This window comes from Mycena indigotica (genome assembly GCF_014461135.1).
Source record: "Mycena indigotica strain 171206Taipei chromosome Unknown Mind.scaff0004, whole genome shotgun sequence".
Classification (NCBI taxonomy): domain Eukaryota; kingdom Fungi; phylum Basidiomycota; class Agaricomycetes; order Agaricales; family Mycenaceae; genus Mycena; species Mycena indigotica.
Window position 1 is genome coordinate 1,765,473 of NW_023503003.1, and position 14,376 is coordinate 1,779,848.

General features: G+C 51.2%; 4 protein-coding genes across 4 annotated transcripts; 3 read left to right on the forward strand and 1 right to left on the reverse strand.

The window, feature by feature from the left end:
- Positions 1 to 5,238: 5,238 nt before the first annotated feature.
- On the forward strand, positions 5,239 to 5,644 carry MIND_00433500 (Acid protease; the record flags this gene model as incomplete). Its single annotated transcript, XM_037361150.1, has 2 exons — positions 5,239 to 5,278; positions 5,322 to 5,644. The coding sequence occupies 2 exons, from the start codon at positions 5,239 to 5,241 to the stop codon at positions 5,642 to 5,644; spliced, it is 363 nt and encodes a 120-aa protein (XP_037221442.1).
- A 1,420-nt stretch (positions 5,645 to 7,064) lies between these two features.
- Positions 7,065 to 7,559, reverse strand: MIND_00433600 (uncharacterized protein; the record flags this gene model as incomplete). Its single annotated transcript, XM_037361151.1, has 2 exons — positions 7,065 to 7,471; positions 7,520 to 7,559. 2 exons carry the CDS (start codon positions 7,557 to 7,559, stop codon positions 7,065 to 7,067), a joined length of 447 nt encoding a protein of 148 aa, XP_037221443.1.
- A 1,967-nt stretch (positions 7,560 to 9,526) lies between these two features.
- MIND_00433700 (Golgin subfamily A member 7) lies at positions 9,527 to 10,711 on the forward strand (the record flags this gene model as incomplete). The annotated part of the gene is made up of 4 exons (XM_037361152.1): positions 9,527 to 10,065; positions 10,123 to 10,315; positions 10,367 to 10,516; positions 10,574 to 10,711. 4 exons carry the CDS (start codon positions 9,527 to 9,529, stop codon positions 10,709 to 10,711), a joined length of 1,020 nt encoding a protein of 339 aa, XP_037221444.1.
- A 615-nt stretch (positions 10,712 to 11,326) lies between these two features.
- MIND_00433800 (BZIP family transcriptional factor) lies at positions 11,327 to 13,241 on the forward strand (the record flags this gene model as incomplete). The annotated part of the gene is made up of 5 exons (XM_037361153.1): positions 11,327 to 11,642; positions 11,701 to 11,753; positions 11,804 to 11,890; positions 11,949 to 13,049; positions 13,104 to 13,241. 5 exons carry the CDS (start codon positions 11,327 to 11,329, stop codon positions 13,239 to 13,241), a joined length of 1,695 nt encoding a protein of 564 aa, XP_037221445.1.
- Positions 13,242 to 14,376: the final 1,135 nt, after the last annotated feature.

Genomic DNA, 14,376 nt, shown 5'->3' on the forward strand with positions numbered 1-14,376 from the left:
GCTAGATACTCTTCTTAAATTTCCTTTCCATTTTTTTGTGCACTCATTTGCCGCCTCTCAAGGCATCGCTGATTCAGCTGACGGCCACTACCGATAAGGCAGGTCTGGGTTTTGTCCCCAAATACCGCCGCGATCGGGTGGGGAAATGCGTGGGAAATAATGTTCGAAGCGAATAAACGTTATCCCGGGCTTCATCGCCCGCGAATCTAAGCTCAAATGGACACAATTCAGAACGCGGCTATTTATACTGATAACACTACATCAGCACATCGAGTGCAACGATAGGTTTTCAATTTTTTATGTGACATATGACAACTTATTCTAAGCCTCTCCTGTGCAAAAATGCGTCCTCCCAGCATTTTCTACAGCAATATAGGCGTGATATCTTCAAACGCGCCAACTCAGTTTTGAACCTTGAACACGGCGGAACTGCCCAAATTTCCGCGTTCGCCTACTCTGACAGGTGTAATCTAACGTGGGAAGCATTTCATCGGAGCTCGGAGGCGCGCGATGAAGTTTTATTCCGCAAGGTTTGTTTTTGCCATTCTGTGAATTCACTTGTAAGCCAGGTATATCTGGGCGAGATAGGGTCGGGCATGCCCTGGGCACAGTACTCGGACTCGGCTTCAGCCACCCGATTGCATTGCTGACGGCCTCCCGCTGCAATATCCAAAATCTCGCGATGACAGTTATCTTAAGCGAAAGTCTCATCCGTCTCATATGCCGTTACACAGCGCGTATAAAAGGCTGGACCCTGCGAATCAAGGTCTCATTGCCCTTTCCCTCCTACTATCACAACCCTCAATGTGCTCGTCGTCACCATCATGCTTGTGCTCAACGTTCTCTTGCTGCTGTTGACATACTGACAGTTTGTATCTAGCTACCCCCCGGCATTGTCGTCCTCAACCATGAGCTTCGACATCGTTGTCGGGATATCGAGGCCGTTGTGGCCGTGTCAAGGGCCTTGTTGGGTTCGGTACCGAACTCGATATGTTTCCTTCGAGCTGGTTTGAGTGCCGCATTCCCTGTTTGTAATGACGACTGACCCGACAAAAGACTCTCTGTCGTTGACTGATGCCGCCCAGCACTTCCCGCAAGTCCATCGATGGTGAGTGAAACTTGACTTGGTTTGGAGTCTGGCGGGGTTGCCCGCCAGGCCTGTTGCCCTCTTCTTTCTCGTTCTTGCCGTTGTCCTCAGCGCGGCTTGACAGTGAACTGGCTCAGCGCTTACTTAGACTTCGAATTCGACGAACTCAAATTGTCATTGGAGGGAGATGGTCGTCTATAGTAGTTTGTTGGTGAGTTTGGTTGTTTGCCATGTTGACTGTGCTCACCGACCTTCATTAGTAAGGTTGTTTCCGCTCTCCCTCCCGACGCTGCTCCGCTTTCACCCGCCCTCGTTGTCCTCACCGTTGTTGGCATTTAGCTTGGAATTTGGTGAGTTGGCCGTCTAGATTGTCGAAGACGACGTTGTTGTCAGTGCTGACTGTCGCGTTGGAAGAAAGCAGGACTGGCGCCTGGACATGCATCTTGCTTTGTCAAGATTTGGGTTAGAGTTGGAGGCGGGGAGTTTTGAGGCAGTTGTTGAAGGTGACCTAGTTGCGTTTGCAGTCCCGTTCTTCACGTTGTCTGACTTGTCTTGAAGAATGCGACGGCGAGCGCGCCCGACCCGACCCGACCCGACTTTGTTTTTGGTTTGGCAGGCGCGAGAGCGGGAGACGGTTCGGTTTGCAAATCGGAGCTGGGTCGAGACGACCACGATGCTGGCCAAAGCCAACAGCGCCCGACGTTGACAATTGCCGTTTCCCAAAATGTGCCGACTTGAATGGTGCCAAGGCACCGTTGCCTGCATCTTTTCCCTCATTTTTGCCGTTGTGCTCAGCGTGACTTGACTCGCTCGGTTGTTGAATATAGTCATGCCGACTTTGTTTTGTTCACGGACTGGGGTTGCGGACTTGAGCCGGTTTGGGTTGTTTTGGAGGGAGATAACCGCTCGCTGGTGAGCTTGATTGTTTACAGCACTGAATGTACTCACTGACATTCATTGAAGCCGTCTCTACACCCCCGCTCTCATTTCCCGCCCTCGAACCGGCTCAGCTTGTTTGCAGGCGCGCCCGGACTGGGCAGCGAGCGAATCGAGCTGGGGCAGTTTGCGACTTTTGAAGATTGGCGTTGGAGTCGGAGAAGTCAATCCAGGCATGTTCGTTGGCCTCGTTTTTTCACGTTCTCTGACTTGCCTCGAATCGTCGTTCTTAGAAGGTTGTCGTCTTTTCGGCAGCATTTGTCAGGTCTTGCTGGTCTTCCTGCCGCTCAAGCGCGCCAACTACCGATCGCAAACGTGAGTTTCTGCTCATTTCCATCTCCCGACACACTCACCTCGGTCGCAGAATAGTATTGCTGTCGCTGCCAAAGACAGCGCCGCCCCGTGGTTCATTGTCGTCGAAGTAAGTGTTCCCCTCGCATCCCGTCTTGCTGATTGACTGGATTAGGACCAGTTTGTTGTCGTCGTTGTGCGCGGGGACTGCAGTCGACACAGCCTTTGTCGGCGATAACAGGCGCATTCGCGAGTTGATGATGAATCGCCGTGCCGTCCCAGCCCGTAGTAGCCAGTTGTGAGGTTGCCCGAGGGAAGCCGGAGAGACACCGGCATAAGTTTCCGGGGCGGTTAATGCTGCCGTTGGGGCCGGAGAGGCCAAGGCGCTGGGTGAGCCGGACTCCATACCCTGCCGCCATGTCCCCGAGATTTGAGGCGCGCATGCCGCTTCCGCTTGTGGAAGGCAGTTGTGGTCTCAGAGGCCGACTGTGCTTGCGTTGACGATCGAGATGGGGAAGAAGAAGAAGAGATGCGAGTCACGAGGCGTGTGACGGCACGCGCAAAAGTGAGCAAATAATAATATTCTACCTGATACAACGTTCATACTGACGACTATTCTACCAGACCTGAATCCATTCCTTCCTCCGCTGGCAAAGGTAAGTTAGCATAAAACTTTTTGATTGATTTTGCTTACGTCGTTATCAGGTCGAGCGCGTTGTCCTCTGCGCTTGAAGTTGTTAGATGATGCCTGCGCGGGCCTCCACCGAGCCCACAAGCAGCACTGAGGACAAGTAAGTTTGTCATATTACTTTGTTCATACTTGAATCCTATAGGTTCACTATCAGTGAGCATCTCAACTGCTCGCGCTTGCTGTTGCAGCACCCATCGTTGAGCTCAGACTGAAGTCTGATGCGAGGACTCAGAAACCTGCGCGTAAGTGTCTGTTTGGACAAATACCCAAGTACCATGTTCTGATTCTCCTCCTGTTCGACAGCGTCTTCGCAAGGCTCAAGATTCAAGTGAGTCGGCCGGTGACAGCAAATGGGAAAGGATCTTACCCAGTTGTTTAGCTATCCGTTGGCCCAATTCGCGTTCGCTGACCGTGATAAACGGCCTTTAGAAGACCAACTGGAGGTAAGTGAATTGTTAGAGCGGACAAGAATGCAGCTTACCTGGTCAGTGTAGTGTTCTTGCCCAACGCAAGCTGTTTAATACTACTGCGCGTTTGGTTTTCGCAGGGATTGTCTCGACGTTGCGATTGCTAAAGCTGATGAATAGTAAGTTGATCGCCGTAAACGATGAGTTGGGCTTCTTTGGGTGTAGCGTTGTCGCTGCCAGTGGCCGCCTACGGCAAGCAAGGTAAGTTTGGGATTGGTCTTAATGTCTGGCTTGACTTACCACCTTTACAGCGCACTCCCCCACCGTTTGCCCCAACGGACTTGCTCTTTGTAGCATGTTCTGCCGAGCCGGGCTGGTTTTGGAGCTTTGATGATGGTAGTGAATTTGCCATTGCGAGCACCATGTCGACTCGTTTGGGCTATCTTATGTAAGAGTTGCGGGGAAATTGCGTTGCTGGGGTTGTGAGTATAGCCTCTCTTGCCTCTAATCACGACTGACCTGACATAAGACCCATTCCCCCGACTCGTTTGGCATCGTCGGCATAGTTGTTGTTGAAGTTGCGCCAAGGTCTTGTGCGAGATTGGTTAGAGATAGCATTGACAATGAGCCAAGTTAAGCTGGCATTACCTTTGAGTTTGCCTGAGCGGACTTGGCTTTATCTTTTGGAAGTGAGTCAATTATCCCATTTGCAATCCTAAAGACTGACCGGATTCAAGACGCACAATGTTCTCGTTGGGCCTGAATTTGTTGGATGCTCCCGCCATCGCTTCTCCGAAGTCGTTTGCGCGCGCGTTGCTGGGTTTGGTGTTGACGCGTTGGCTGCTTTTAGGTGAGTGTCGTATTTCCTGCGTTACACCCCGAGGACTGACCTTACAAAAGACCCTTGTCATGACGCGCATCTCGTTGTCTTCTTCGAGGCCGTTGCGGCCATTGTCGGTGTGTGTTCGCCGTTGGTGACGGTGGTATCGACTGACTTGTCTTCCAGTTTCGTCTTGTCGTCTACGAAAACCAAGGTATAAGTTTGGGATTGGTCTCAATGTCTAGCTCAACTTACCCGTTACCCCAATAGTTTGCACAAGCAGACTTGCTGTTTGCTGAACCGTGACCGGGCTGGTTTGTGTCGATTGCGTTGTCAGCGGCCTCTGTGACGCCAAGGTCAGTTTTGTATCCCTTTCAATGTCTAAGTCTACTTACGGACCATTCAGCCGTTTGCCTCAGTTGTCGCAAGCTGTCTTGGCCAAACGGGACGAGGAGCGGAACGCTCGGTGAGTTTGCAGCCATCTTGTCGTTGGTGCCCACTGACTCGCCTCAGACGGCATTGCCAGGCTCGTGGTTATGGCGCAGCGTGAAGGAATTGGCGGGCCGGAGTTGTTGATGTTGTGTTAGCGCGTTGGGGTGCGTGCTGGCTGGGGAATGTCAGCTTCCGCCCGCTCGCTCGCTTTACGTAGCTCCTACCAAGAAAGCCGCTTTGCGTTGTCGGCTTGCAGGTCCTCATTGTCGGGACAGTGAGGTTGCCGGCATTCGAGACGGGGTGGACAAGGATGAAAAGCTCCGCGCTGTTGTAGCCAGAGTAGTAGTTTGTTGTGTGTGGGTCATCATGGTTGTTTCGGACAAGAAGTCTGTGTGGCTGTGGACCGGCCGACGCCGCCCGGCGTTGCGACACCATCTCCATCTCGCTGCGCACAGGCAAACCGTTGTATCGCGCCTGCACTTGAGCCCAGTCAAACAAGCTAAGCGCAGGCGCCATTGCCGGCGTCGCGCTTGGGTATTGGCGCTACTCGTCATCGCGGGAGTGCTACTCTACAATGCCATCCTCGCACGACGTAGCAGCCCTTCCGCCAAATCGTCAGTGCGGTATCATCGCCCGATACCAACACGTTTGCTGGAGGCACGCGCTTCACGTATCAGACCCTCGGCCCGAATTCCGTGTCCCCATCGCATCTCAGCGCAGAGTCGCGTTATAGCACGCTCGGCGCCGGCTCCGGCGGGCCGACGCAGCGCATCAGCCACATGTACCGTGGGAGCGACGACTCGGGCCGGCCCGTCGCGCACTCTGCCGATTCGTCGCTGTCGCTGCTCAGCGGACAGCATCCTCAAGATTTCGACTCGCCCCCGCCGTACCTCGATGCCAGCGCCAGCAGTAGCAGCGGTGGGCCTGCTGCCGGCCCTGTCCCCTTAGCGCCGCTACGCAAGGGCCGTCGTCTGTCATGACCGTTATGATGTTTTGTTTACTTGCCATATGTCTGTGGTCTGTGACACCTGGAACATTGTACAATATAGTACTTATATATAAAAGTACACTATGAGTAGTTTGTGTAGTGGCCAGTTGTGTACCAAACACCATTGTTCTTGAATTTGTGCTAAGTGTTACTAGTAGATCAGAACAAATAAGTGCGCTGAATACAACATGTCATCCTCCCCCCAGCGAGTTATTTCTCCGTCTCGCTGTGGGATTGGCTCTGCTGTTTGCGACCACGATCTGTTGCTACGGGGACTTGTCCGTCTGCCCGCGAGATCAACGAGAACGACACGGCCTGTGAGAACTTGGTAAGTTTTCTGGGCTTCAACAAGTTGTCGCAGAGTATAAAAGCTTGCAGCGTAGTATGGGGAGTTCTAACGGCAGAGCCGCGATTCAAACTTCTTTCTTCCGATTCCTTCCACTCTTCATCCTTCAATTGACTTCAAATGATCGCGTTCAACTCGAAACTGTGGACATTCGTTGCCCTTGCAATGGCTATGATGTCAACGCACGCAGCACCGTACGTGCTCTGCTCTGACTTGATGATAGTACCTGGTTAACAAAAACAAAGTGCCATGTATGCCTCGAATGGTGTTGCGACGCGTGAGCTCGCGGCCTGTACGCAGTTGTGCGCGTTGCTTGATGGGCTCAAAGCACAGGCTGCAACTGACGGGTAGGCTGAGCTTTTTCGACTCGGGAGGTTTTTATATTTTGATAGAGCGGCAACCGCAGTAACGCGTCGCGCAGCACTGTGCGGGTGTTTCGAGTGAGTGGGGGTGTGTTGAATTGCAAATCTAGGCTTAATGTTTCTCTAGCGATGAGGCAGACTCAGAGGCAACAGACGCAACCGAACCAGGGTATGTGTTTTCTTTGAATAGGTCATGCTAAGACCATAGTTCAAGCACTCCGCCGGTAAACGAGGCCGTTGCGGCTCCTGCCAGTGCAGTCGACGCGGACGATGATGTAGACACGATTGTGGGGACGAATCTCCCGCCTGGGGCTATTTTCGAGAACGGCGAGGTGTTCACACAAGATGCAGAGGGCGTCTTCCGAAATGATCACAGCGACACGCGCGACGAAGTTGCGGCGGGCCTGGCGAATCTGCAGACCAGCGCGTGAGTGCTTTGGTATCGATATCTGATTAGGAGGAATTGATTTGTTGGTAGGGATTTGATCTTTTGAGGTATGGTGTGGGTTATTACTTAGGTGCTAAGGTAGCTCGATTTGAATGGAAAGTATTGTTTCGAAAGATCCGAGTAAGCCAGCTTGACATCTAGGAAGCCTTGCGAGTGTTGAGTTAGGAGCAGTCCATATCGTGCAGCGAAACTGTCAGAAATCGGCAAGGTTTAGCACGATAGAATTCACGGCTGTGGACATATATATTCAGTCCTCTTACTCTGCTCTTGAAACCAACTGTTCGACGATCTCGACTGCCCTCTTGAACTTGTCCTTCTCCTCTTGCGTCGGTTGGACCGCACTTGTTGAGCGTCCACATCCTGCAGGGCCACCGTTTCGCCATTCCAGATCATCGCTGCCCCAAGTGATTGACGTGTCCAGCGCATATATATCCTCGCAGCCGGGCGGAGATTCAAGCGGGAGTGACTTGAGAATGCTTTGGAGTTCGTCGACGAGGACGGTGATTTCTGTGTCTGCATTCAGCGTCTTGGGGACGGCATCTCCGAGAACGCGTGTTCCTGGTGTCCGCTCTGATTTCGTGATCGCCAAACTCGGAGCTTGAGCAGTTTGTGTGATTGTGAAGACCGCAGTTGGCGCAGGGGGCACGAAACCGCCGGTAATACCTATAGATGAAGGTTTAAGGCAAGCTTTAGGACGTGGGAGAAGCTCACCGCGCTGCAGCCGGACGTAGTACTCGGGAGGAGTCGGCATGGTGGTCAAGAGGAAAGGGCTGGGCTGATGTCAGCAAACTCTTCGCGGACACGTGATGTGGGTGTCCGCGTGTAGGTTGGGGTGCATTTAGCATTCGGAAGCACACCTGTCGTTTTAATAGTCGTGGCCCGTCATACGGGTGAGCACAGGACACTATCGAGCAGATAGCTGCTGTGACGGTGTGACATTCAGCTATTGACAGTTGAACCGGAACCACCATATTCCTCTTCAGAATTGTCCGCCGTCTGGCACCCATCTTCGTCGCTGCTTGCGTCTCTAGGCTGGTACTAATAGGTGGCATTGACTCTCTTCCCGTGTCTGGCATTGCTGCTATTGGCCCTCCGGGCCCTCCCTCTCTTGAGCCACTCGCATTCTCTTTCGTTGTCTCCCCAACTAAAGCTGAACCGTTAGCCACCAGCCAAGTCAAGCACTCCACAACGATTTTCCTCTCGTCATCCCCGCAACTCGCGCCACCGATTGCTACCGACAGCCTGAGCACACGACTTTCCTGCTTATTCAGACCCGCAACTTGAACAAATGCCACGCTAGCGCTCGCGACCGGCTCTGTTTGTGTTTCGACAACAGCTTCGTCCCCTGCGTCCACTATAGCCAACGTTGTCGACCTGCTTAGCCCACCGCCGCGCTACCGCTCGCCACTGGTCCAGTGCACAAGAGTCAAGCATTCGATCAGGAACATGCCACCAGGATGACCGAGACTAGGATCTTCAGGGCTCTGGGTTTGTATCAGTATTCGAAATTTTCGTTTCGGTTGTCCTGCTGCCATTCTATAAAGGGAGGGGTCCCGTTCCAGTTGATTCTACTCCAAGTATTCAAGACTGTTGTCGTGTTGCTTGTCTCTCAAGTCCCAGTTGTTGCTGCCATCTCTCAAATCACTATGTTCTTCTTCTTGCAGCAACTACTTGACTACTTCTTTGCAACAATGGGAGCTTTTGCAAGGCGGGAATGCTGGAGCGCTAAGTTTGTCATCAACTCGGAGGTGTTCGACCAGGTATTGACTGGGTTTCGTTTGTCTTATTTTGACCATTGTTGACCCGCCTCTAGTCCAATGACGCGGGTTCAATTTCACCTTCTTGTGGAAACCCAAACATTATGCGTCAACTGGCCGCGAAACTCACTATATGTACCACGACCACTCACTAATGAGGCGAATCCCTAAATTCATCTCCTCCACCCCCATCAACGGCTGATTCGAAGATTGCTCCGACGCTAGCGATGAAACTGGCAATGGTTATACCGACACGGTATAACCGCATGGTCTTCAAAAGGAAGAAGGCCGGAAAACGATGACGAAGGGGGCAAACTCAGACCTTTTTATTTTCTTTCCAGCACACTGGCAGGCAAACCGTGGTGTCGCGATCAGTGAGGGACGCCTCGTTCATCGCACGTTCAACATCGAGATTCCGGTCTTGAGGGGAGACGGTCAAGGCGGAATCTCGTTGGGAAAGAGAAAGGTTCAAGGCTTAATCATTGCTCTATCTTATCACTAGCTTTATATCTTAGTCATGGTAGTACTGTCGAGCTGAGTTTGCTTTGTGGAATAGAATGATCAATTTAAGGCAAGGGGAAGACACTACTAAGTGATTACTCAGTTCGTTAAACTGACTATTAACCGGCAGCTCAATCCACCACCGTCGATATGTAGAGGCAAAGTCATAGTAGTGTCAGAGATTACTAGTACTGTGCACTACCAAGCTCAGGTTCAAGTCAAATTGTATAAGCTAGCGGGCGCACTCAATCGTTTGGATCCATTGCGTGTACTGCAGGTACCTGGAAGACTTTTCAGTGCGCTAAACATCGAGGACCTGGGTGGTGAATGTTGGTAGACGGGTTGATCACATCAAAGTTGATCAAGGCTGTCGCTCCCTTTGCTTGTTCGTTCCCGCCCTCTTGTGCTACCCTCCTATCTCTAGGGTCTCTGCCGCCAACGAAACCTCGTGGGGGATGGTATGACCTCAGAACCGGCCTCGACAAACGACGACCAGAGAATTGGCGCTGAACAACGGCATGAAGGGTCGGCTGGAGAAGTGAATGGGGCAGAGGTGGAAAGGCTTCATCATGAGCAACAGGCGGAGCCAGAAGGTGTCTCCGTGGCGAAGGACGCGGCAGAAATGGGGAAAGGGGAGGAGAAGAGGGTATCAACAACCTGGCCTGGTGGACTTCCGCCTAGCCCGCCATTAACAAGGTCTAGTCTGGAAGTGGATAGTCGAATGGACGCAGACGACTTCTCACCTACCGTCGAAGGCCACCAGTCACATGCTAAAGTCAAGCTAGACAGCGACGACGACAATTCGGAGGATGACGACGAGCCAAAGCCATCATCGACTGCAGTTCCTCGCAAACCCTCACGTATAGATTTGGACGCGAAGCTGGAGCCGCAACCTTGGGACCTTGTCGAGCCGCCTCCTAATAATAATGCTGGACCCGCAACTAATGGAGAGTACTACGCTTCACTCAGTGGAAGGAAGTACAATACCCTGTCTTCTGCGTGCGTATGAAGTGTCATGAGACGAACTCAAAAAAAACTAAACAAAGGCGTCTTTAGGCGAGCAAAAGCGCTGATACCCAAGTCTTCTTACTATTTTGGGCCACCCCCTTCAGACTCGGCTTATGGAACACGACCTGTGGGGCAGATCGGCCTCCATCATCCACGAGAAATACTTCGTGTCGAGCGAGACTATACCGGTGGAGAGTTGATTCAATTCGCTCCCATTTACCCTCTCGAACTTGAAGGACGGGTCAGCTCGGCGTGTTGACTGAAACGGACTTGCATTGACCGTCCTTCTTAGATTACTCCAACGCAGTTCCTCGAGTCGATTAACGAGATAAACGAAGTACTCATCTCGGCACATAGTCTTCGACACTCGTTTCTCGACAACATGCTTGCTGTATTCACGTTGCAGCTCTCCCGAGCGGTTCTCGCCTCACATTATGACAAGGTCTGGGTTGCAAAACTTCTGAGAAGTGGTTCTTGTCGTTCTGATTGGGCTCTTTAGGAGATGCGTCGCCTAGAAACACTCATACGCGACCTCAATGTGGAGGTATATAATCCTGTGGGCCTCAATATTCTGTGGCCACGACGGGTGGCTTTCCTCTTTTGTGTGTCTCGTTTATTCTCCCGATACTTTCGTTGACTGACCCGAATTCTCCCTACGCATAGCTGGAGATTGAGTACTATGTGAGCGAGATTCTCCGCGGTTTTTCTGATTTCAGAAGCTAATCGGTGATCAGTGATTTTCGCAGACCCGGTGTCCTGGCCCCAAACCGAGTTACCCGTTTTACCGATACATTCGGAAAATGTTTCTTGAGGCTTTCCTTCCACTCCCTTCATTGCATCCACACATCTGTATTTCTGCACGGGATAGCGCTAGAACAAATCTAATTCTCTGCATATTTTCTCTCCGAGTCGCCATAGGATACTTCGAGGTCTATGTACGATGAGTGCGGACCCGCTTCTCGAGTCAATCGGCGGCGCGTCGTTGCCGAGGCCGCGCGTCTCCCCATAACCGAGCCAGCCCGTGACACGTGCCATGATTCGGGACGACTTTCGCCCCCAATCGCATCATTTGGGAAAAACTTGTTCCAATTTGGATCGTCCCGGAAGTGTCCACCCGTGACGATATTGGTGTTACGCGTGACGGTGGGATTTGTAAGGCTCTTGCTCGCTCTCCACGACCGCCCAGAGAGCCCGAACAAAGTACTAGAGCGTACAATCCACTCCCGCCGCCGAAACCGACCACACCGAACTCATGGACTCATACACCGATATGTCTCCTCTTTGGGACCTGTCCCAGCCGACCAATTTCTCTCAACTGCCCGACGACGACTTCCTCGCCCTGCTCCAGAAGCAATTCCCAACTGGTCAGCCCACACACCCGTATTCCGTCGACTTTGGCCTTGATGGCACCGGCGTCAACCCTCAGTCGATTTCGCATTACTCCCTCCCAAGTCTCACTCCGCCCTCGGCGGATAGCAGCCCTAGCCCGCCCGAAGAAGACAACTCTCTCAAGCGGAAAGCCAGCGCAGACGATCTCGAGGAAGGGCCAAGCAAGAGTCAGCATACACGTATGTCTCTTTCAAAGCTTGTTTGGTCGTTATCGGTGGCTGCAACTGTTGTCAATAGTGAGCAACGGCAAGAAAGGCACTGCAAGACGCAAATCTTCGGGCAACGGACCTGTGCGTATAAACTCAGGCCGGATGAAGCACATGCTGATCCCTTGTTTCAGGACGATGCCCGCTTAATGAAGCGCAAGGAGCAAAATCGAGCTGCGCAGCGCGCCTTCAGAGAGCGTAAGGAGAAGCATGTCAAGGATGTGAGTTGTATTGCCCAACGGCTTTTCAATTTTTTTTGATCCTAAATTATCGACCTAGCTTGAAGACAAGGTTGCCGCTCTTGAAGCCAAGAATGATCAAGCTAGCTCCGAGAACGAAAACCTGCGCGACCTCCTTGCTCGTCTACAAAATGAAAATGTAATGCTCAAACAAAAGCAGTCGCAGCAGTTCACCTTCTCTGTACCGAAAGGTCAAGGAGCGTCAGCGGCCTCCGCCGCCACCGCTGCCGGCAGATCCCCGGCAACATCAATATCGGCTGCTTCCCCTTCCACCTCTGCTCCCAATCCACTTGATTGGAGCTCGCTCACCGCCTTTGATCCGGCCGTGCTTAACCTACTGGATGATACGCCTCAGCAAACAGCGACGGACGATGCGATGAAGATGAATTTCGGCTTTAATCAACCCGTTGTACAACAACAAAAACCGAGTACAAGCAGCGCATTGAGCAATGCTCTTTCGAGCTTTACCACCATCGCATCCAACCCAATGTTCACGTCCTTTGCTTCTGCCTTCGACATGACACCACCGCATCACACCATGACCCCAGGGTCTTCGTCCGCAGTAGCGAAAACTTCGTCGTCATCGAAAGCGACGCCGACAACAACTGCATCCGCCAACACTACCCCTTTCAGTTTTGATATGCCATCTTCGCTGTCTGCGTGGTCAACCCCGAATCCAGACAATACGTTTGACGACCTGTTCGGTGGTATCATGGGTTCCGCTATTGATTTCAACGAGTTCAATGTGCTTATGCAGTCGCCGAACTCATCGATCAGTCCTGTTACTCATCATGCGACGCTCAACAGCCAAGCGGGTGGACATTCACCAGCCAACTCCACAACTTCGTCCCTATCATCACGATCCTCCGATCCGCTCTTCAACACTCCGCGTGAATCAAGCTCCGATTCAGATTTTGACCTAGACGGACCCAAGGAGTGTCCCAAGAGCAAAGACGAGTTGCGTGATCATATTTCGAGTTCAGGGTCGTCAGTCTTTGCACCCGATACGACGCCCTCCCTTCGCAAGGCAGAGTCGTCTGTCATGTGTGAAGGCTCAGCCTTCCCATCAACACAAGCCAGCGACAGTAATCTGGAGATCTTGGATGCCTGGCGGACAGTGACATCTAATCCACAGTTCAGGGTAAGTTTTCTTTCTTCTGTCGAAATTCATTTTTGTTCAATCGCTTCTTACCAGGATTCTGATATCGCTGAACTGTGTTCCGAGTTTTCGGCCAAAGCTCGCTGTGATGGGACCAAAGTCGTCTTAGAGCCGCATGGTGTGCGTACGATAATCGAATCGTTGACGCAAAAGCATAACCGTGGCAGTCTGTAGCGTCGGGGGTGAACCCCTCCGAACTCTACTAGCTGCTGCAGCTACCATTGCATGCCACCATACCCTCATCGCATTGCATAGACCATGATACGACGACTCTCTCCCTCCCTGTTTTATCGAATTCCTCTGTATCCAACAATAAACCAAGCCCGGCAAACGGTGGGGGGTGAGCGGTGTGTTACATAATCTCTGGTGGGTGACGGCGTCGTGGAATGTCTCTGTATCGTTGGCCTGCAAGGTGTAACTTTAGACAATCTCTTCTTCTTCCACCTCATATAAAGCCCAAAAACCGTCCAGGTACCATATCATTATGCCACCTCCCTTAACCTAGTCCATCTACTACCAGTACTTTTCTTGTATTTTTGGTTCTTCGCTCGTAAGTACAACAGAAAAAAAAATCAAATACTTGTTCTATCGCCAAATTTCTACTAGGCATAGAGTCTCGTACCTGAGGATGGTGTGGAAGTTTGTGAATGGATAATCCAAGAAAATCAATTTACATCGAAATTCACTCCAATTTTTTTTGCTGAGACTGACGCTGCTAATAAGCTCCAAACTTTTAAGGCCAATTCAAAGTTTCTGAAGGCTGTTTTTCGCAGCTGGACATAAAGATTCACCTTGCTTTGCAAGGTCCCTCCCCGGTCTATATTCGCCACATCATGATGTGTTGATGGGTCTGCAGCCAAACAACACCAAACTCTACCCGAACCAAAAACCCCCAAACCTCCGTAGTTTCCTCGGGGAATCTCTTCACTGCCACTGATTTGTCACCGGACTTTTGTCATCCTTATGATTCTGATGGTGAATGACAGTATCTTGGAAAACTCATAGAAAACTATGAGATATACACTTGTATATAGCCTTATATATCAGGAGTTCATATGAAAATAATTCTAATTATACTTTTTCAGTCTGTTGTCCCAATTGGGTAAGATTAATTTTGATGATCTGTTGTCTTGGCTCAGTCTGGATTAGGTTGAAACAGAAGTTATCTGATGGATTTGATGATATCATAGTTCTTCTATGCTTGCACTTCATCCTTGATAAGTTTTTTAGAAAAATATGCAAAGTCCTTTATTCTATATAATAGAACTACTGCAATAATAATAATCAATTAAAATGGTATTTTAAGTGT